The following is a 23,874-nucleotide window of genomic DNA, read 5'->3' as shown; positions in this document are numbered from 1 at the left end:
AAGAATAACCTGTTGGAAATGGTCCGTAGCGACGGACGTATGAGGAATGCCAGTAAAAGTATGACATTGAGTAAGAAACAGCCAAAAAGGGCGAAACTCCAGACTACTATCGCATGATTATTCCACCATCCCTCTAGATCTCCTAGATCTGAAATCGATCCTTCTCCGACGATGTCTGGCGAATCTCCAACCATTCATGTATAATAAATGTGACGCAATTCTGAAACGATAAGAAAGAAACGAAATTTATAATTGATTTCACAAACGAGTTTCGCAAAGTTTCGTTATTCTAGGTTATTAATAAACAGCGGATATTTACGCAAATTCACATTGTTACGAACATAGTTAAAAAGATGGAACCTAGGTAATAAAAATTTTTGTTTCGGTCATTGGTTCTTGAAAATTACCCTGTAAATTGTTTATCATTATAAATGTGATAATATATATTTATTATTATACATATTTGAAACATAGGAATAATCGAGCACAAGGTACAGTCTACTCGTGCGTTGCATGGATATTTTCACAGAATGCGCATACGGGAAAATCCGTTAAGTCTAAATATACTCTGATGGTAACACTGTGCCGCAATATGTATGTATATTGAGAGATTACGCGCCATAATTTCAAGAAAAATTGCCCTATTTCGCCGGTTCATTCAATTCCACTTCTTATTCATTGTTCCAGCCGTTCCCCTCGTTCAGCTATCGGTAGTCAAGATACAGTTATTTTCGCTCGAAATACACTACGATTTCGATCATTTTAAAATGTTTGATTAATCTATCGGACGTTTATGAGAGAAGTTAAACAGACCGTTACCCGCATAGATCAACAGGTTTGATAAAGAAACCAATCGTCCAAACTCGAGCTTGATTTCTGCTTTTGCAGTAAATGCAAACCTTGTTTATGTTTTGGAAACTCCACCGAATATCTACAGTGACTCGCGCATGTGTCGAACACCTACCATAGATTATATATATATGTAGAATTCGCTCTAGCGGTATGGACAACTTTTTTGCAAATATCTCGGAAACCAAGGTCAAAAGCCGATTACACGTATAAGAAAAAGTTGTTCGAAATATTAATTTCTACAACATATTCAAAAATCATCGAAATCGGTCAACAGATACCGATAAATATCTGTCAGATCGATAGAACTGTTTATTTACTCGCGTGATACTTTATAAGTTTTTTTCGAAACACCACGAATTATCTAGAACGCGGTAAAATATATTATGCGTGATCTTTATCTAAGGTATTTATCATTCGGTGTTCCGATCTCGTGTTAAGTTTCTCTTAATCTCTGACAGTCGGAAATTCGACGCGTGGTGATTCATAGATATCTTGTTACACGCTTGAAAACGAGAATTAATAGCAAAAAGCGCTGCGCTTTTTGCGATTCCTTTGTCTGGAACTAAGAAGCGTGAACTTTCATTGTCTATGGTTGATGGTTTAGACACGTCATTGTGCGAAAGAAATTTTATACAAATACAAGCAATTCGAACAAAGGCGTGATAAAAATAAAAGACCTAACGTAACAAACAGACGCGATCAAATTAAATTACTATGAAAAATTAATTTTTCCGTTAATTCTTCGTAACGCTAATTACATGATTAACTAGCTACAAGCTCGACTGTATTAGTTTTTTATTATTCAAAATATTCCATTTTCAATGAAAACCAATAATTATATCGTTGTATCGTAAATCTACAAATACACCTATAAACAAAAAATACAACGTATACACACGTATACATAGTACGTACAAGTTTCACGATTTTCGGAGAATGAATTAAGATCTTGGGGGTAAATTACGCAGTAATTCATTAGTAAATTATATTGAACGATAAGTTTAAGTAAAATGCTGTATCATTTATGGAGTTTTTTTCTAGGATATATGATATGTAATTACCATATGATGTAAATCTTGCATTATTTATCGTCATAGCGATTATACGATCGTTCGATAAAGTTAAAAAGCAGTAATTAGAGATATCGGAAATGTAGATGTCCATGTGAAAAGGTATAATTAATAATAATAATAATAATAATAATAACTGTAACTCTAAGTTAAATATAATGAATGAAAAGCAACTTGAACGAACATAGATTATTGAAATTTAAGATGTTTGACTTTATTTTATACGTTTTCCGTGATAGAGATTAATAATAAAATTCAACGAAATAAAAAATTGCAAAATCGAGTAATCCAATGCTAAGGTGTTTTACGGTCTCCAATGATACCGGTTTTAAAATAGAATATATGGAATTCTTTTATTTATCGTGGAACCATACATCCCGATATACGTCTCAAACGACGTCAGACAAATTATGATAAAAGTTACTTCGAAATCTATCTTTTACGCACCGGTTAGCCTCGAAAAAGTTAAACTAAGGCGAGATCGAGATATAAAAGAAAAAAAGTGGAAAACTGCAACAGAGCAGGGATCATATTTATTTTGAGAAAAAAAAAAACATGGATGTTCATCTATCGACAGCAAGTTGCGAGAATGAATATCGCGCTGCTCGTGACGCAGATGCGGGGTGATTTTAGTATTTTGCTGGCAAAATGCATTAACATATCAGCAAACAGCTTGCTGGAAACGCAACAAACAAGAGAAAAGTTAAAACGTCTTAAGTTTTGGCAGTAAAAATAAATATACACGGTCGAAGCAGCGTCTATATCGCTTGACGTCATAGGCAAGGTTTTTTAACACATTTTAAAATATGTAATTGGCTTGCTAGTTTTCTTGTTGCTATTACGCGCTTATTGCAATTCCCTCTCGTTAATTGCGAGATTTACAACAGAGAAGAGAGTCTTGCTTGATAGAGAAATAGTTACGCGTGTAAATTCGACTAAATATATTTCGAAAAATTTGGCTTCCGTAATATAAGACAACAGACTTTGACATTTTTATGTTAATTATAAACTAAATTAAATTGAATTTGGTATAAGGACATACTCTGTTTCTGTAATACAGAATTTAAAAATACATTGGATGGATACGTACAGGATTTTATAGAAATTTTGACGAAGATACAATTCAAACGAAAAGTTGTTGCTACAATTGAGAATCGGAGATCGTCTTGCAAAAATCTTTGATAAATTTAACACAACAATAGAATTAAAAAAATCGCTTTAACAATTTCTTTGTTCTAAAGGGGAAAAAAAACACCTTTCTTTGAATAACAAATCCTAGAAATTAGTCAATTTTTTAATTTTTACGCTCAAGGATTGAAAAATCGCGTTGCATCGCATTGCAAAAATATGAGGCCACTGCGAAACAATTTTTTTTTATTTCTGCAACTTGTACGAGTTACTTGGTTGAAGTAAAACTACTTTTCCCATCGAAGACAAAAGGACACGTGCAAAAGATGCCACACTTTTTAAATTGTCACTTTAAAAATACATATCGATGGTCCATTTCCTGAGAAATCATAATTTCCCGTATTTATCAACTTTCAACCACAATTACAAGACGGTGATTAAATATAAAAAATACGCAGGAACGAAATTTAATTATGGTTTGAAACGGAAACCACGATTTCTCTAGAGAAATAGGCTATGGAAACTTTTTCCTAGAAGAAGTAAACTCGCGACATTCTTCTCTTCCTTGTATCGGTAATTTTGTTGTAAAAATAATTTTGAAAGCTGCAGGACCAAAATATTCGCTCCTGCTACTGATAGCGTTTCGTATCGTTACATCGTTTTGCATAATTTACGAGAGATTTCTTTCGATCTTTCAAATTCACCTAGATAATAAATAAATATTCTCAATTTTCAAAAATTTGATTTTCGCGCCATTACAATTATCAATTATTAAAAGAAGATTAAATATACCATGTTATTAGTAATACCAAATCAAATACGCTTCTTAGAAAAATTCAATTAACAACTTCGTTCGGTTATTAAAAAAAAAAAAAAAAAAAAAAAAAACTGATCTATTAAAAAAAAGGGGAGAAACCAAAAGTTGCTCAATTTGTCAGGAAAAATATGCTGGAACGTGTAACGGAAGATTATTTTTCGCTGCTTCCGACGCGACGTTCCAAACATCATAACTCAACGATGAGTAGTTACGGGTTATTTGCATGTTGCGAGATACCCAAGATCAAAGATCTCGAAAAATGAATAGCTTCCACTAACGATATTTCGCTCTTTCTTTACAGCCTACCCCAGTCATTTGTTCAGTTTCCTACACCTTTCTATCATCTTGTGACCTACGTATGTATTACGGACGCAGTCCGCAGGGTATCTACGTATACAGAGAGTCGGCGTTACATACCGTTGCCTGGCAAAGTCCAAAGAAATGCTTGAATAGCGAACGTGCCAACATGCTACGATATCATAATAACAGTAAGGATACAGCGAGCGACATCTTTCATCGTACTCGATGCCTTGTCCCTTTAAATTGGTCGTACGAACAAACAGGATATTTGAATTGGTTAAATTCGATATATTCGCGATCGATTCACCTTAACCTCTAATAACCAACGATGCGTTTGCATTATTCTCTGTAATGGCGGGACGCTTACGACTACGTACCTTAACCTTAGTATCGGATCCTCGCATAGTCTTACGAACGATTCGATCATAGTCTTATTACCCGTAAACTGATGCAGTTCGTGTGTGCGTTCCTCTCGAACGAGCGTTTTCGAAACATCGAAAAAGTAACAAAGCGCGACAGACCGCGTCGTCGTCCACGGAATTTTCAAATCGCATCGTCGTTACGTACGAAACTACAACGATACTAGATATTTAAACAGGAAAGCGTGAAGCTAAGTGACCTTCTACAAGTACATTCCATCGTTTTATATGGCTTCGATACGTAAATAGATATTACCTTCTAGCCGACCCTCGTATATAATTACGAGAAGTATATGGTCTTATCCAATAATAAGTTTGATCGGAGATTAGTTTTATTAATAGACAGAATAACGAATACATTTTAATTGCATGACTGTCGCGAAACGTATTTTAGTTTCTGTTCGATGTTCGTCACTGTAAAATGTTTCTTCCGTTATTGCGTATTTCCTTAAGAAACGTTTCGTTTCTATTCTTATTTTTCAAATTATGTCATCGCGAGGCCGCGATAGCAATTTCCTCGTCGCGTTAGACAGGATGCTACGGTACATGTCTGAACTTGCTTCTATCGCTATATAGCGTTAGCGAGATTGACCAGAGGAAATTATCGTCGCACGAAGCAATTTCGTATCGCACACGCGATTCACGTGCAGCGTTCTTTGGCTCGCGTGACAGACCGTTGAAAACGATCGTCAACGACGTTTAACGTTTAGTGTGACATCTGCTTCGAATCCGCGTTGGTCGTTGTTGCGCATGCGCATCGATCTACGCTACGAGTTTCAAACGCTTCTTAAAGCTTCGTTCAGAATGGTCAAGTTATCGGAACTTGAGACGATTTAAGGCCCGATGCGGACGAGCGACTTTTCTCTGGGCGATATCGCTGCGATTATAATACGTCTGTCCTCGGTGTTCTTAAACTGAGAAAACAAACGAAGACATATAGCTGCAACGATATCGCGCAAGCAAAAATCGCTCGCCTATATCGGGCACTAAATTTCAATAATTTGAAACATCTCTACCACCGCCGTGAAATTTGTCATTCACTTTACTTGGATATTACGTGAAATTGTTTTTCAAGCTTCTACTGCTTACTCTCGTTAATTAAATCACTAGATTTGTGTAATAATTAATTTTATATATTCTTGATTATTTCTTATATATTCTCAAATTTCCTACGAATGCAAAATTCGTAGCCCAGTAATAATTTGAAATATTTACTAATACGTATCGGTCATCTTACTTGGTTTAAAATATGCTTTTCAGCTTTCAAATGAAACCAAGGTTTCTTCGATTATTCCCTGTCTCGAAAGAAGCAGTAGCTGCTACGTTACGTTACGTTACGTTATTTTCAATTTTCTACTTATCGATATCGTACCGATTTAAACCAGCTTAGTTAATCGGCCAAGTTTCAAGCAACTTGGTAAACCGAGTCGATCGACTGATTACTCAATTTTTCAAACTCGACCGTGTTAAATAACGATATAACGACGGTGTAAAACGTACGTACTGAATATTTTAACGATCGATCATTTTTATGATATTCACGTAGAAACATCCCTTTACGATCGTGCCACGATTAACGATACACCTTGCATTTTGATATTCACTGGCGTACACAATCTCTTTCCTTTTTACTTTCTATCGGATAGCCTTTCAAAATTAGGTTACTCGAATTTAAATGGCTCTTACTCGAGTATCTCGACTAATGTGAACGAAGCTTAACCTCGACTCTCTGCCGCAGCTTTTCAGCTATATTTAGAGGTACGGTTGTAGCTTTTGCTCGGCAACGGTAATAAAAGCGATCGTGACGGGTGATTTACCGGCGCTAATCTTACAGCTTATGCGCACGCGTCTCAAACGAACAAGCACTCGCAAATTTTATGGAACCGTGGCACCTCTTCTTTCGTTATAAAACGAATTCTCAAATGAATTTTACCGATGCGAAGTCACGTATTTCGTGCGGCCGTGAATAACGAGTTTCGAAATATTTATAGTCTCCAGATATGTAGTCTGCTTTTATCATATCTAAGGTATGAAGAAATCGCCCGTGAAGCTTTTCAAATTCACGAGTCTAATTATATTAGATACGGACATCGTGCGTGGTTATTAATGATCAACGAGTAGATAACGGACGTTCGTTTAAAGGCAATTCAAAAGTATCTGACTAAACGTGGTCGTTTGACGATCACAAATATCGCAAGTTGGTGGGTCAGATTCGAAGATTATTTGTCACTTGCGGTGAAAATTTGCAGCGATTAGATCTTTGTTGAAAAATTCATCGTCGTCTCTTAACGTGTATAAAGCCGCGGAGTTTTTTTCCTTACATTTGTGGGAAATTCCGCGAATACAAAAATGCATAGAATACGCACAATACTCGTGTTACTTGGTTTTATCGTATATTTCTTTCAGCTACTTCTTCGCGTAATAAATGTAAAAATCGGACGATACTGGAAAATACTTATTTAGAAATTGACAATCGCATAGAACTCTTTTTATTCGATCAATCATACGTGTTCGACTCTCAAGTATGACAAATAAATGAAAAAAAAAAAGTATGTGGAATGCGATAAGAAGATAATTAAGCGTAGAATAGAAAGATAATTAAAAGATTAATTTAAATTCATTACAGTCTATGATATACCTCGATGCAGATGGAGTTTGCGGGTATGCAGAGATTTAAAGACACGTGTGCTCTTAAGCGTGACTCGCAGATAGTCTCGAGATTACTTTATGGCTACACGTGTGAACTAAGGATCAATAAAAATAAACAAGAAACCATGTTTCTTCTTAGACTTTATTGAAAGAATCGTTCAGTCATAAATGTTTATATTTATCGTAGTAAAATTTGGAATTTAGCGTCAAATTGATTTACGATTGTGAGTGTATAGATAAGGAAATATTTACTCGTAAATTCAACTAGTAACTGTATTACCAAAGGTTTTATATTCTACATAGAGACGAGATAGGATATATAAATTGAAAGATAGAAATAACAACAACTTAGAATTAAGAGATAATTACAAAAAGAAACAGCCAAGATCAAAGTCAGTATTTCGTAATTTTTACATGCATTTTCGCATGGCTTTTAAATTTCACCAAAATAATCACGATAGTCGGGTCTCGTTAAAGCGCTGATGAAATTTTTTAATGTTTCCTATAACACACAGAATATACGAGCATAAAAAGTTTCTGTGGCAAGTGGTCAAATACATTAGTGTCTGTACTGCGTGAATTTTATCATCATAAATCATATTTCTTTCCTGGTTACAAGTAAAAAAAAAAAACGTGTTAATAGTCTTGACGATCTTTGCATGATTTGAATTCTTTCTTTTAATTAAGATTATGAAAGTTATTGATAGATTGGAGTATGTATACCTGTTGCCTCTGTTTAACAACTGCAAATATTAATTTGTGTATTTTGAAATTTCTTCCAATGGTTGGACACTATGGCAAACAGTCTTAAATTTTCCCGAGACAAAAAGATGAAAATCAGAATATTCAATCGGACATTCGTTGAAAATCCAAATCAAACAGACTAATTTTTCCTTGTTTATTTCCTCCAGTTTATTCTCTTCCTCCTCCTTTCCCTTCTACCAAACAGCATAGAAGCGATTAAATTCTATTTTACGTAAAAAATAATTTTTTTTCTCGTAGAGTTCTATGAAAGTAATATACTTATATAACTTTTACATTACAAATATTTGTAATCGATTAAACCTCGTCTTTTATAAGAAAACCGTTTTTCATTTTGTAAAGTTCTGTAGAACCAATGTATTTATAAAAGTTGTACAAGTTCGATAAAATATACACCTTTTTTTATTATTTTCTACTATTCTATTTAATAGTTAATCGTTTAATCATTCTATTGAATTATTACTATTATACAATAAAATAAAATAAATCCAACTAACTATCACTAAAAGTAAAAAGCTAAGGGAGATATTATTAGAAAATTTAATGGAACATTGGAATTAATACAGAATAGGTGAATATACGTCTATGTTCCCAGTTCGATACATCTATTATGTCTGAGTACATACTTGTATGAATATTGGAAACAACGTTATATATTTTTAGAACTTACATAATCTCTATCGTTACAACTTTTGCATTTCTTGTTCTATCACTTTAAAGACTAAAGTCTAGATTATTAAACAAGATTTGCTGACTTCCATTTCATTATATAACGTCTCATATCTCTTTTTTCTACTTGTCTACCTTATCTTACATTGAAACTACTCGAGCATATGACAAAATATTCTTTACTATGTCAATCTTTTGTAAGACACTAATACTAAAATTCATTAACATTAAGCGCTTAGATAACAGATTGTATCATAGTTCGAGCTATAAGAATTGCAAGTTAAGAAACGAAAAGAATATTTTAGTCGTGTTATTTACAAAATTTAAATAAAATTTCACGACATACGTAAATTGATACGTAATAATAGTTCGGTTTGTTACTGTATATACATGGAAGCTATAAACCGGAAGTCATCCTAACCTAACGGACAAATATCGCGTGTAGTACATAAATAAAGAATAAGTAAATAAGTAGATAAATATATATGTAAATAAATACGACAGGAATCTTGAATACCGTGAATGCATTTAAAAAGCAGGCTCACACGGAAAAAGAATGGTATTCTCCTTCCTTAAAAAAAAAGCATCTATGTGTCATTACATAAAGAAAAATGACGGTTTAATTGATAGACTAAACTCCGGTCTACGCTTTAGTCGCTAAAGGGTCTCAACGTAAACTTGATATTTTTAAAACGGGATATGCTGTAGTATATTTCCGTGCCCTTTCTTTTTTCAGTATTCTGCAGTGATCTAGGTCACAAAAGTAAGAAAGGTCGGGAACACATAATGAAACGAGGTTAGAAAAATATCGCGTTGCCCCTAAATCGTTCTCTGTAACAGATTTTCTCAGTTTTGACCTTCGACCGTGATACTATAACATTGAGTTTCATGCTCTGATAGTTCCAAAAGTATCTTTCATCGGGTACACTACTGGTTTTTAATCGTGTTACAGTTAACTTCGGTTCTCACGAAATACATAGCAGTGCGAAATGGCGATTGCACAACGATTATCTTGTTTTGGTATATGTTTGCGACAGGAAACGATCTTATAGCAGAGGTCGTTAAGCGCGGCTTGACGGCAATTGAAACACTAGAATGGGGCATAATATTTTGCTCGAAAGAATGATATTAACGCTAGAATCAATGTTTCGTAATATCGGCATACATTTCGCCTTTAATATTTGTGACTATGTCTAATATTCAATAATTATCTGTGATACTCAACTAGGTAATATTTAATAATATATGCATACTTTGTATTTACGATATTTATATGTTTTTTTATTTGTTTCTGTATATTATACCTTATGTCTTATATTTATTATGATAATTTTCCCGTTCGCAAAATTAATATTAATATTGGGAGCTATTTCTCTTAACGTCTTCTTTTCAAATTCGCAAGAAGAAGACAGAGGAGGTCGAAAGTTTTACGTTCGATAAAAACGGAAGTACTAGGAACCACGTAGCCAACTTAGGCAAAAAAAAAAACTAGATTAGCGGTAAGGCAAGTACGAGGTTCGAGGAAGAAAGCATTCGGGGACAATTTTAAGATAAAGATGTGGTTGTACGAATTATGGAATTGACCCACGAAGGTGGAAGGAACAAGAAGTGCTGCAAATAGCAAAAAGTAAGATGTATAAATCACTTGATACACAGAGATTTGACAGACGGACATCTAATTACATAAGGTGATTCGTTTAGTGAATGAACGTCTCCCAGTGAATGAACGTTACTCGTATCGTACGAAAAATTAACACCTATCGTGCTCTCTTCTCTTTGAAATTTACACAGTGCATAGTGTCCAGAGGAAACCCACAGATGTTTCGCAAAAGCGTCCTCCATTTACAATCTGTACCGCACTGCGTTCCATTTGTTTAACTGTGGTCTTCGTGGCGTCCCACGAGTCGAAGGTAAAGTCTGGTCTACGTTGGATTCGGTAGGGACAGTCCGTTTGGCGACAGTCGCGTTTTTATAAAGATAGATTACAACGATCCGTGTGTTTCGTCTCGAACACATCCTCGACTCGTAAACACCCAGGTATAATATCCGGCACGGTCCTAGTAGACAAATGACATTGTCTACAGTTTTGTGGACTATCGGCGAACGATGTATATAGACGATATATCAGTGTAGACACGTCCTAAGTGTTGTCGTTTTACGCCTACGATTTATATTTTGAGGTGATTTTAGTGGTCCTACGATAAATTTGTTCTTCTAATTACACCGTTTAGATCGAAATATACTGTATAAATAACGGATTTTTAAGAATTTGCCGATTTTGTTAGGTTAGATTTCCATGCATCGAATGGGGTTAGGTTGGGGTTAAGTTACACAACGATGTAAGAGAAAGATCGTTGAATGAAATTTAATTTTGGAAAATGGGTCGAGACGCGACAAAGAGATCGAGAACGTCGCTTTTTTAGAAACTGTCGTCCTGCTCGAAGTACTCAAAAATTAGCACAACTTGTGCGTACTTCGAGATTATGTTAGGTTAGCGAGCAAGTATCGAGAAAATTATCGTGGATGAGAGATTGTAAAAAACATTTATATCATTTAAAAAACAGGCGTCGTACGCAAGAAGCAGAAGATTATTTTCCATCGAGAGGAGTGATTTACGATGATAATATTTGGTGTGTACCTTTCGTGTTTAAGCTTATGCGTTATTTAGTGAAATAAAAGCCTGTTTTACCAACAATGTTCGAGAATATTCGATCGAATATTCTTAGTGTGCTGTTTTAAACGAAAGTATAAAAATAGCAAAAATGTCGGTGTACAGTCATAAGTTTTACATATTATCCTGTTTTTCATATAAAATGATACCTGTGTAGCATATTCTTCCTACTTTGTCTCTTCGATAGGACAATAAAATAATTTTCATTTGCTTGTTTTCTTCCACTACAGATACATAAATATAAATGTACGTTATACAAATTGTCCATTTATTCTAAAGCTTAAAAATCGTCAAAAATATTATCCTATAGCGTAATTTGCATTTAATTCATAATATAATTCATAACAGGATTTACTATGTAATTTCATATTCGGTACACATAAATATTAAATAATTATTAAATATAAAATAAATACAAATATTTAAAATCAATGATTTGAGAATTTTATCATAAAACTGCATTGTATAAATAATTAAATAAAAATATATGAATGAGACTTATCTGCAGCAGATAGTGATATACCTAAATCTACAAAATTTCGGGGGGGAAAGGTTAAAGATAATAAAAAATCAGGAATTTTAGATATTTTTGTATTTCTTTCCATCATTCAGTTATTGTAATCGTTCATATGGTATGGTAAGTTCATATAATATGATAAGTATGTTGTGCGAATAGTTCTTTTTTTTTTTTTTTTTTTTTCTTAAAAAAATTTTCTTATCTTGAGTTAGAGTCAACTTTCTTATCATACCTAACCCATCGCTCATGCAGAATCATAATTACACAATTTCAATGATATATCATCGTCAGCAGAAGTGTCCAAATATTTTCTCTCGGTTAAAACGTAAATTATTATCAACGTACGATGATTAATGATGAACATAAATTACCATCTTGCGAACGATCCATATTTGAATTAATCCATTCGATCATTTCACTTGAAAACTATACAAAAATGCACCGCGATCATTTTCACTTCTCATTCTTTTTTGAGAATAATTAAAAAATTACTAAAATTATTTTTCTGCCTTCTCGAAATTCAAATTCTAAATCGCACCAAAAATTACCTATTAACTTCTCAAACGTCACTTTCCTACCTTTTGACGCCTTTTCCGACGAGAAGGATACAAAAGAAAAGAAAAACGAATCTCTAATAAATTACGAGTAGCAAATGTTTCCTGCATCTTTCGTACGCCCACAAAAGCAACCATAAATCTTCCAAACTATCTTATATGTTGGACGAACTAATCATTGACGTAGACACGATGCTCAACAAATTGTAGCAGATTGCTTAAAGTACAACTAAGTCGGTTTATTGTTATAATCTGAAATAGAGATTTGCAATTGAATTTATATTCGAAATTAATTCGAACTGCAAGAAATGTTCTTCCAAATCGCGTATCATAGAAAATAAACCCAAATGAAGCTTTTCATAGTACAACTAGTTGAATTTACAAGTTTTTCATGTTTTTCGTATGTTCCACGCTATACTATTTAATATTTTTAAAAGCTACTATCGCAGTTTTAATATTTTCTTATAGTTACGTTTTCCTCAGGACAAAGAACAATTTTATTTATATTATTATCTACAGTGACGAACACTGTGCCTCTGTGCTCGCCCAATCCAAGCGGTATATATCGCTCGAAATAAAAGTTTGCAAGTCTTAAGCTTATGCTACCTCGAGGCAGGTACACATTTTTGAATCCTATATCAAAGACGCGACGATCTTCCATCGAAAAGGAAAACAATTTTCTTAATACAATTACATAGTTGGATTTACGATTTAAATATTTCTCTATTCGTCATATTTATTAGATATTCACTTTCCATTTCATATCTGTTCGAATTCGGGCAATTTTATGCCAATTAACTAGATTTGTACGAGTAAAGGCTTGAAGTTTAAAAAAAAAAATGTAAATCCTTTATCCGAATTGACTTTTACTAAAAATTTTGAAAAATTTCCAGCAATATTTGCGTAAAAACCTGGTTCGCTCATACGCGCAAGACACAGGATATTTATAAATGAAACAGGTTATAGTAGGTACTTCTTTGAATATAAATAGAAAAGTAGAGGAAAGTATTGTGTACTTTGGTAAACTTCCATCTTTTTTGCGTGGTTATTCTCGTGGTTTTCGTATTTTTTACACAACGACGCGTTCTCTAAAAGACTGGATTTTTCGTAAAACTATCGTACACATATTTTTCTCGATGATTAATTTATACAAGAGATTAAATAATTTGAGAAACAATTGCAAATATAGTAAGTAAAATAGTACTTAACGTTATCGTATTATTATTCACTTTAATAATATTTGACCTGTTTCTAAAACATTCAGCGCGTTATATTTTACGCAAAATATTAACTTTTGCGGATAAAGATTCATATACGGTAGATTAATTACACGCTTTTGTCGTAAAAAGCATACTGTAAAAAAAAGGTACCATAATTTCCTTACAAAATAACAGCGTCTTATTGGTCGGAATATTTTGAATTGTAATTTCTCACGACAAAAGCTTCGATATTGATTTGTAATTCTCTCTAGCGACGTAACAAAATTGTTTAACCGAATATTGCTCGATATCTGAAATTTATTCGCCATCTAATTTATCATTCGTTTGGACACTTACGACTTCTGCAGCAAACTCGACAAAGCGTCCGGATATTTATGAGTACTATAAAATTATTCAAGTAAGTACGATGAATAATCGTGGGATATTAAAACGAATGGTCGACCGAGGAAAATTGAATGGCGTTTTAAATGACAAAAAGCGAGGAAAATTTATACCATCGTATTATAAACATACCTATTTAAAAAAAAAAAAACGTAATCTAAGTAGAAAATTGTTTTACTTACGAAACATCATACTCTCGATCCTTTATACACAAAATTTAAAGTCCAGTTATAAAAAGTACAAATACAGTTGTATGCAAATACTTTCTGTAATCACTGTAGCTATATCTAGAGTTAATATGCACCAAAGATTACGAAACGTTAGTTCGAACGGTTATTTTTCATCGGCTCCGATGGAACACGTGCAAATCGTTGCAGCTAAAATTACTTCGTACGATAAGTCGTGAAAATTGCACGTCACGTGCATCGCTCGATGCATAATGGAATTTTTGCATATATTATATCTTCATATTCGAATATTAACGAGTATACGTTAGCACTTGTAATTATTATTCGAACGATTTTTTAAAGTCGATAAATGGCGTACGAATAATACAGATCGATGATACGTACAATAGCAGATGACTATGAGGGTGAGAGCAGACATAAAGGAAGATATTTAAAAATCATCAAATTATTCTCAAATAAATCTCACCGAGTACGTATTTTGCAATTTTTTCCACGAATGAACGTATCTCTGTTTACCAGGTAGTCTAAAGGAAACTAAATGGCAGATCGTAACAATTCGAAACTGGACAGAATAACAGCTTAACGTCACAATACGTGGCAACTGGAACACCGATCGAGTAGTAATACGATACTACCTTTGTTCAAAAAAAACGAGCCGGAGTCGAGTCTCTTCTTTCGCGAAAAGATTTTTCTAGACGCTCTAACTCAACGTAGAAGTTTCTTTAACAACTTTGTAAGAACGACTTTCCCGTAATTAACGAAAAAGTTGTGTAGCGGCTCGCTACAGAGATTACGCGTTAGAATTTCCAAATTTGAAGATCGATATCTCCGCTTCGGTAAGGTTAGACTCTCTAAAAATTGGATCGCGTGTAGGTAATATACCGAGTGAGGCACCGTCGAAATTTCAAAAGATTTCAAACGCTATTTACGCTACAAATATCTTAGAGGTTCTGTAGAAAATTACTAGTGGCCAACGATGGAAAAGAGGGCGCTGCGCGTTAGGTATACGATGACGTTCGAATAACACAACCTAACGAGATAAAATCAGGAGAAAAAAATTACGAATTACATAAATCTAGTAAGCTATAAAAAAAAAGGAAGAATAAATAAGGAGAAAAAGCAGATTAAACGAATTGTTGTTAAATGTAAATCTTCCTGGAATTTAGAGATTAAAATACTTAAAATGCAAGTCGGTCCCGCGAATGATTTACCGCGCTATTATCCGATGAGCGCAAAGTATCCTCGAGTATACTGAAATCTTATCTGAGTTTCAAGTTTTCGTACCACAGGCATATTGTATTATACTAAAATACCGCTGTCTGGCACGAAACCAAAATTTTAATTAATTGCCATGTTTGAAACACTAACGTAAACAAAATAATATTTAAAATCTTTCTTACATGACATTTAGTTTAAAACGATTTGCAAAGTTTCTTTATGAAATTAAATATTTACAGAACGCTATTTTCATGTACAATGTGTTCGTTTCGATTATTAAAAAAAAAAAAGAAAAAAAGAAAAAGAAAGGAATAGCTCGTACGACGTGAAAGATTTAAACAAATTGTTCTTGCATGAGTCGTCTCCTTACGCGGGAAGATATTATACGATTTAAATAATATTTTCGCGTATGAAGGAATTGGGTAGATTCCATGACTTTTCTAAAGAAGAGATTATATCCTTCCATTTCTATACGCAAAAACAACAATGCTGCCTTTTTGTGCCGTTCAATGCTTTTATGCGGTAAATTTTACAAAATTTATATTAGAATATCTTTTGGCTTAGTCACCGAATGTATAAAATTAAAGATAAAGTAATTTTTAAACTAGTCACCGAGTTTAGAAAATTACAGTTGAAGTGTCTCTTCTGTTAAACTAATTGTCCAATTTTCAAAATTCAAATAGAAATAGAATAGATCATATGTATGTAAATACGCACGAGTGTGAAAATTTGTAAAAGAATGGCCATGAGTGGTCGTTCCGAAGCAATTAATACTGTTTCGACATAATTGTTTATATCAGCGAAAATATGCAACCGAGATATTAACGACTGCAATACGAAGGAAACATCGAGTATATAATAAGTTTCGCGAAGACGAGTTCAACCAAGCGTCATTTCGTGGAAGGTCAGTATCCGCCATTGTTCTATTAATTTTCTTCTCTTCTATTTTTGTATCCTTTGTACCGTGTTTCTTTACTTTGGTTTTTTTTCTTTTTTCGTTAACTAATTAATTCGGTTTGCTAATTTGATTTATAAAAAGTACGTTTGAGTACTTTGTTCGTCGTCGAATTTTTCAAAGCAATTGCGAAGCAATTTATCGACAAATAAATTATCTATTAAAAAAATGTAATAAGTGTTGGACGTTAAATCAGATATGAAATAAAATTAACGATTTATAGAAAAGTTGGTTATTCAAGTTTCCAAACGTATTTCGACGAATAAATGACGTCTTTGTCATACTAAAGCCAATTTACAGGATAACGTCATTATCCTTGTTGGTCGTATAAGGCAACCGATCTTCCTTGAATTCGAAAAGTATAAAACCTACGTTAATTTCGTAAATCGATTCGCGAATGATAAACAAAAACACGTAAAACAATACCGATAAATATTTTCCCGTGCCAACCATGGCCGTACAAACGTTTTCGGTTCTAATTAACGATCCTATCGAATCTGTTCTCAAGAACAAACTGCAACAAAGTATTTCTCGTGACGTCGATCCAGTAAAATTCGTAAAATCGTCAAGGATATTGCGTTCGCACCGATTGCGTTGTGCAGAAGAAACAATCGAGCAGATAAGAGAAGCACGCGAATCGAGAAGACAACCTTCGGGAAGAACTTTTCCATCGGACAACCAAAATGAGAAAGAAAGAAATCGCTTCCTTGGAAATTTATATTCCTCGGATTTCTCATTTTCAATGATACATAATATCGATACGATACGATACGATACGATACGATACGATGCTGTGGATCTTATTAACAAAAGACGAGGGAGAACGATACGAAGCCGAGATATACAGGGTGTCTCGGTAATAAATTACCATGCAACCGACAAGAGGACGATCGGGACGACAAAATACCGAGAAAATCGGATTTGAAAATTTTAGCCAATTCCGGAGTGGACAAGGGGAGGGGGTATCGACAGCAACTTATTCTATGTGTGAAAATACGTCGAAAAATGTAGAATGAAATGCTTATTCTCGCATAAAGTCGCAATATATATACACACGATGTTATAAATGTTCCTTTGATGATTTTACGAAAAGGCCTGATTTACTCCTTAAAACCCTTAAACTTTCAGCAATAAAAAAAGAAAAAAAAAATACCTTTGGTACTTAAAAGTCGATACACGTACCAATGTACCTCCTACTATACGGAGAAGACAATACCAATTCCCAATTTATCGTGGACGATAAATGGTAAATATCCTTCCAAAATCGATAAATTTCCAGAGATAGAGACAGAGAAGCGGCCCTGACGCTTTCAAAACTTTACGTGCCAGTTAGCTAACGAATACGCGTTTCCTGACACCTCGAAATTGAAGCAAGGGGCTGGGGATGCACGGTACGCGCTACAGATGCAAACAAGCTGCTACTACGCCGATCACCAGAAGAGCGTTTACCGTTTTCACTAGCTTCGAAATGTACAGGGTGTTGAGCGAAATCGCGCGCACGAGTTTTGAAGCATTGGCGATAATGTAACAAAAAAAAAAAATGCTTCAAACGAAAGCCCTGTTTCGAATCAACTACAAATTGCGATACTTAAAATCGCAAAAAAAAATATTTCTACAAAAGAGTCTAGTTCGCCTTGACATTTTTTAAGTAGGCACGACATATGCCTTTGATTTCATAGAATCGTAGCTGATGCGAAGATAAGCCCGATCATGTAAATACTACGACCATAAGCTCAGAAAAATCTTGAATTCGTTGATATACTTCTAGCTTAATTTATCATTTATAATTTATATTTTATATCCACTGTTGATCGTTGCTTCGCAATAATATTGCGTCGAAGCGTTGTGCTTTTAAAAATTATTTCACTGCTTCGTCTCTTAATAAGTTAAATACGTAGCGATAAGTATAGCAAGCATAATGAATAGCGAATAATTAAGAAACTTCGATGTGCGTATTATAGGCTACATACGAGCGAATGCTATTTAATATGCACCGTGATGTCGTCAACTTTGCTTATTCGAAGAAGTAAGCATACAACGGCTTGGGAGGAATTTATAATTAATACAAATAGAATTGTATGTATACATAGCGGTATAGGAAAATTACGGACGTTGAAGAAAGACGTAGAACAATCGAATTGCTTCGGTTAATATAGTTAATTAAAAATGCTTGGAAAGAAAAAGAAACAACGTTTTAGGTGATATAGAGCGCTTAATGTAATTACGTTTTAATTAAAACAATTTAGCGATTATCTTATGCGACGGTTTCAGAAACATTTAACGAGGGATAAACGTCTAATAATTCTCTGTTGCGGCGCAGTTTATCATACAGACAAAAAGATATATATGATAATTTATAACACGAACGTTCAATTATTTTATTAGTGCCGAGATAGCAATTAAGTTCGTAAGTTCGACGATAAGTACCTATACGTATGTACGTATGTGTATAACATATAAGTAGATAATATATCACGTATATGGGATGTTCCACGCATCTGGGATAAGCTGTATCTTCCGAACGGTTTCACGCAGAAAGAAATGTTACAGGCCAAAGGTAAATGGTACACGACGAAGCATAATCCGGAAATAATTTTACGCAATTGCCCCTCTTTTTCTCGCATGAAACGCGTCTTTTTATTCTCTGCGTACAAGTATTAACATATTCATACCCGAAATCGACTACTTTACGAGTTAAAGTTTGCTAAATTATTTTGGTGTCGTGGGATACTCGCGCTGTAACAAATACCAATTCAGCGATTCTCCGTTTCAATCTCAACATCGGTTCGTTCTTCTCCTCCGTTACGCGTTGCTTAATACTTTCTCTCGTTTTTGATATTTGTAACAGAATACGTTATTGAATATCTCGAACGCTAATAATGGGACGAAAATACTCTCTGTCTCTCGAGTATCCAACTGTCTCGATAATTTCTATTCAAATGTTTGGTGACAACTCGAGAATGTGTCGATGCACAGTCTTGTTGGAAGTATTCTATTTCTTTGCCGTGCAGATAACGGAATATCTGTATCGTGTAAATTAGTGTACAAGAACTGGTAGATCGAAATCTAAAAAAGATTGCCTTGTCTTTGTTCGCTCAAAATTCCATAAAAAAGATAAGATCCGATAATCCATTTATCAGATATGTCGCAACAAACATTTACACTGTATCGTACTTGATTATTAGTATATTTCTTCTGGAATGTGAATTTTCTCTACGCCGTGTGTAGCCCGTTTCGTCGACCGTTGCACCGTTGGTGAACGTCGTGTCTCGTCTGTCCACGAAACTTGCCAAATAAAATTAGCATTTTCTCGAATACGCCGTAAAGAATATCGGCGACGGTTTATTCTTTCAATTTCGTCCCTAGACCGCAATGTTTGTCCACTGGAAAGTCGATAGGTAAGGACGAAACTTGCGCGTTTTCGGAATACGTTGAACCGATGACACACTGTATATATGTATACGTATATTTATCATCGAACTCGTAAACTTAATTCTTAAGGTTATTGGATGTATGTGAATACAAAGGAACGCGTGGATAAATTGTAAGGTAGAAAATATATATATTTATACTATTATAATATTAAAGCGAAAGTACCAAGTGAACTGGTCCAGATCCGCACGCTAGCAGCGTTACCCTACGACCGAAAAACCCTGAAGCCAACGTTGCATGTGTAAAGTTTATGGTTTGCCTTTGACGCAGTCTTTTGTCTATGCGCTGTCGATGGCTTCGGTGCTTGAGAAAACTAAACACCACATATGTAGAGTTTTCTTAGAAGTGGCGACCACTTCAACATTAATAATTAACTTTGCAATAATAATTGCGACAACAATTCTATGTTCATCGCATAAATTACACCACGAAAGAAATTATAATTATAATACATATGTATATGAACTGCGTTTAAATGCTGGTGAATCCGTGGGATGAGATAATCGGATATGTAAATATATTATATATATGTAATTCAGGTGATCGATTCTAAAGTCTGAAAATCGAGTTTATCGTGAAAATACTTAAATGAAATACAGGAGTAAAGAACAATTAATACCAATCTATAACAGTGAACAATAAATAACAAGTTCTGTGCAATGTCTACCTGAAAATCGAGAATCTATTTTCAACGTCCTGAGCTACCGATCTTTCTCCGTCAATCTTCAATGTTTTAAATAATTATTCTGTCATCTTGTCTATCTCCGATGTTGCTCTCTGTCCGTCCGTTTGGGAAACGAGTGTCTCTCAAAATGGTTGTCCGTAAAACAAAGAAAGTCCCTATGACACTCGAACTCTAGGGAATTTACATATATGTGATATACGTTTATTAATATTCTATAAAGAGAAGCTTCTGAATGCTAATGTACAAATAATTGAAATTTATTTTTATTAAATTAAATTTATTTTCCAAAAGTTCTGAAATGAGAGAGACACTTTTCTCAGATCGTATGGAAAGAAGTTTTGCGACTACGAAATTGAATAAAAATTAATTAAGAAATATGCTTATTATCAAAAAGAAATATACGTACACTTATCGTGTTAACATATTTTACTGGACGACGACTTTGTATTGTATTGTCTCTCGTCAGATTTACGTTGACATAGCTGTCGAAAAATACGTTTAGTGCGCACTGTCTCTAGCATCTATCCAGCTCGTGATAATTAAGCATAAGACAGCTGTATTCTAAGAAAATTATTTAATTGTGAGTGACGCACTTGAATCGTTTCAGAGAAATGACATTAACGTTAGGTTCGATGCATTTTTTGATTGGCTTAATTAATTGAAAAACAGAAACGCATAGCAGTCGTTGAGTAACGTTGCTTTTCAACGTACAACAGTCTCTGCTACCTGCTTTTAGACATTTTCAACCCAATTACGACGTGTACGTATTTTTCCAAACTTTAAAAAATATCTTTTCGAATAAAATCTGCAAAAAATCTTATTGGAAAATTTTTAGATTTTTAAGCAATTTAACAAAATAATAAATTTTCCTACCTTAGTGTTAGTACCTCATCGTCGGGCAAATTATTTTCAAATATGCTCGTTAATTTTTAGTAAAGTATTACGCTTGTTAAACGCTGCTCGGATAGTTCGTTTCGATTTTCAACTCTTTGATCGACGTAACAAAATATATTGAAATGTTCTTCGCCGAGAAGCCTGAGAGGTTCTGGAAGGACGGAGGAATATTCAAGTTGCGTGACAGACGGAGAAAGGTCGTGGAACAGTAGCTATGTAACTCGATAAATGTGTATCGAATCTTAAATCAAAACAAACTTTGCGAGCGACCGTTCGAATCGACCGTTTGAAAAAATACGCGGACTATACTTGAGACTATCAGAGCTTATGATCACGAGAGTGTTAAAACGTTACAAATCTCGTTCGTTCGTTAAAAAATGAGATCAGGATTCGAAATCTCTAATACCAATCTCTCTACGAAAATAATATTTGTAACAGAAGAAAGTATTTGTTACTAGGAAATTAAAAAAAAAAAAATAATAAATATTAAAGCTGTTGGAGTAACGAAGGTCCGGATACAGGAGACTCTACTGTAGTTAAAATTCTAACTTCCGACTGCGTATATTACTGTAAATCAGGCACGTAACAAATGAAAAGGAAGAAAAAAGAGGAGAAAAATAGCACGTGCAAACATCATGCTATTATACCTCATGCGGGTTCCTGGTTCCTCGCGCGATTAATGACGCAAATTTCTCCGTTTAGAAGGCTCTGACGTTACAAATCGGTTGAAACAAGAGTTTTACACCTTATATCCAATTCTAACGTACGTCCAGCAAATGAAAAGTTATATTTACTCGCGACAAATATTAGTAAGATTTTGTACTTTGACTGAGCACTCGTGTCTCGAATACGGAAATAACCTGAAGTAGAAAAGAATTTTAAATTTAATGGAATTAGTATTGTTCTCTGATAGAATACAACTCAAAGCGTTAACCCGCGTAATACGGTAATTCCTTTAAAACAGTGTCAAAGACTTATTTTTATTCTACGTAAGATAGATAATTACATGGTTTAATATGCTTTTATTACACACAGAAAAAAAATTATAGACACTAATTATGTCAATAAACAAGTGCTATACCTACTTTAAAGTTTAAAAGATTTAGAAAGGTATAGGATAGTTTCGAATAATACGTGATACGATATTCTCATCAGATTTTTATTTAAAGTACAATCGCCCATGTACAACCCGCGTACGACTTTTCGTATACTTCGTAAGAAGACAATCTTTATTGGAATAAAATGCTACAAACTTTCGCTGCAGAGCTAGTGCGTTCTATGTGAAAATAACGAAGTTTAATTTTGGTTTAGACGAAAAAAAAAGAAAAAAAAAAAATGATTCGGATGTTGTGCATATATTTATTTTACTACTGCTAAGAGCTTGTAACATCAAAGGAGCATAGACTGACATTCAGTTTTATGCAAATCATTCTACGAGCAAACAATACAAGTACTTGCTGGTGTAATTTAGCTATGGAATTTGATACGTTCAAACGAACATGTCGTAAGTTCCAATCTGATAATTCATTAGAATGGGAAAATGGAAAGGATTTAGAAATATCGTCTGTTTCATTGCTTGCTAGTACATTTATATATTGGATGCCAAAAATGACGCGATCTCTCGTTCTGAATGCGAATTTGTAGAGTATAATGCCGCTTCAGTTCTTTGGATTTCGTTTCCAGCTCGTTAACTTGTCTATCGAATTTCCATTTGATCGATTGTTTTGGAAATAAGTTACGTAACGTCCAACTCGTCCAGTTAAATAATGCAATACATAGTTTTAAGAATTCAAGGACTATAAAGCAATAGCAATTGAATCGGAAAGAAATCGACTTGCCTCGAAGAAAATAAATCGAATACGAATGGAATAAAACTTTGTTTTACAAACGTTCATTTTATGAAGTTACCAATGAAAGCTCTGATATCGGTAGTAAGAGGCGAGATTGTTAATTTTCTTACAAATCTCTAGCAGATTTATGCACACATTGAATCAAGTCATCGATATTTATAAGATATAATTGGCATTGTGTCAAAGCAAAAAATAATTTTTTATCTTGTCGATGAATATTACAAACGACTATAAAAAAATGAAATTAGATATTAAAAGAATTTACCGATATATTAGTTTCAATATTTTTTCAATTAAACATTATACATCTAATATTTATCAGTATTAGCTATGTATATCATTTTACAGGTATTTAATTTTTTATTTAAATAATTTGATTACAATTTATTTATACATCTAAATTTTATTTACATATCAATATTTTTAATATTTGCCAACATTTAGAAAAGTTCCTTTACGCATCCAGTGTCGTATCCAATATATTAAATTTTCTACAATTAATTAGAATAAAATTTAGTCTTATTTCATTTTAAACGCCACGTACGCCTTCAAAAATTATATGTGCTGATCGGTTCCCCAATAATTTCGATTAATATTTCTCCTGCAAGTATCGTTATGCCATCTATTTTCGCACATCCTGTAT

General features: G+C 33.8%; 1 protein-coding gene across 1 annotated transcript in view; it reads right to left on the bottom strand.

Moving 5' to 3' along the window:
* The window catches only part of LOC139990091 (uncharacterized), a 37,419-nt gene that overhangs the window by 4,983 nt on the left and 8,562 nt on the right, over window positions 1-23,874 (bottom strand). The window contains exon 2 of the mRNA XM_072009006.1: window positions 10-220. Within this exon, the coding sequence (XP_071865107.1) occupies window positions 10-194 (185 nt within the window). The 5' untranslated portion in view covers window positions 195-220. The remainder of the gene's footprint in view (window positions 1-9; window positions 221-23,874) is intronic.

Source organism: Bombus fervidus, chromosome 8 (genome assembly GCF_041682495.2).
Source record: "Bombus fervidus isolate BK054 chromosome 8, iyBomFerv1, whole genome shotgun sequence".
In the NCBI taxonomy this organism is placed as follows: domain Eukaryota; kingdom Metazoa; phylum Arthropoda; class Insecta; order Hymenoptera; family Apidae; genus Bombus; species Bombus fervidus.
This window is presented reverse-complemented; position numbering and strand designations above follow the sequence as displayed.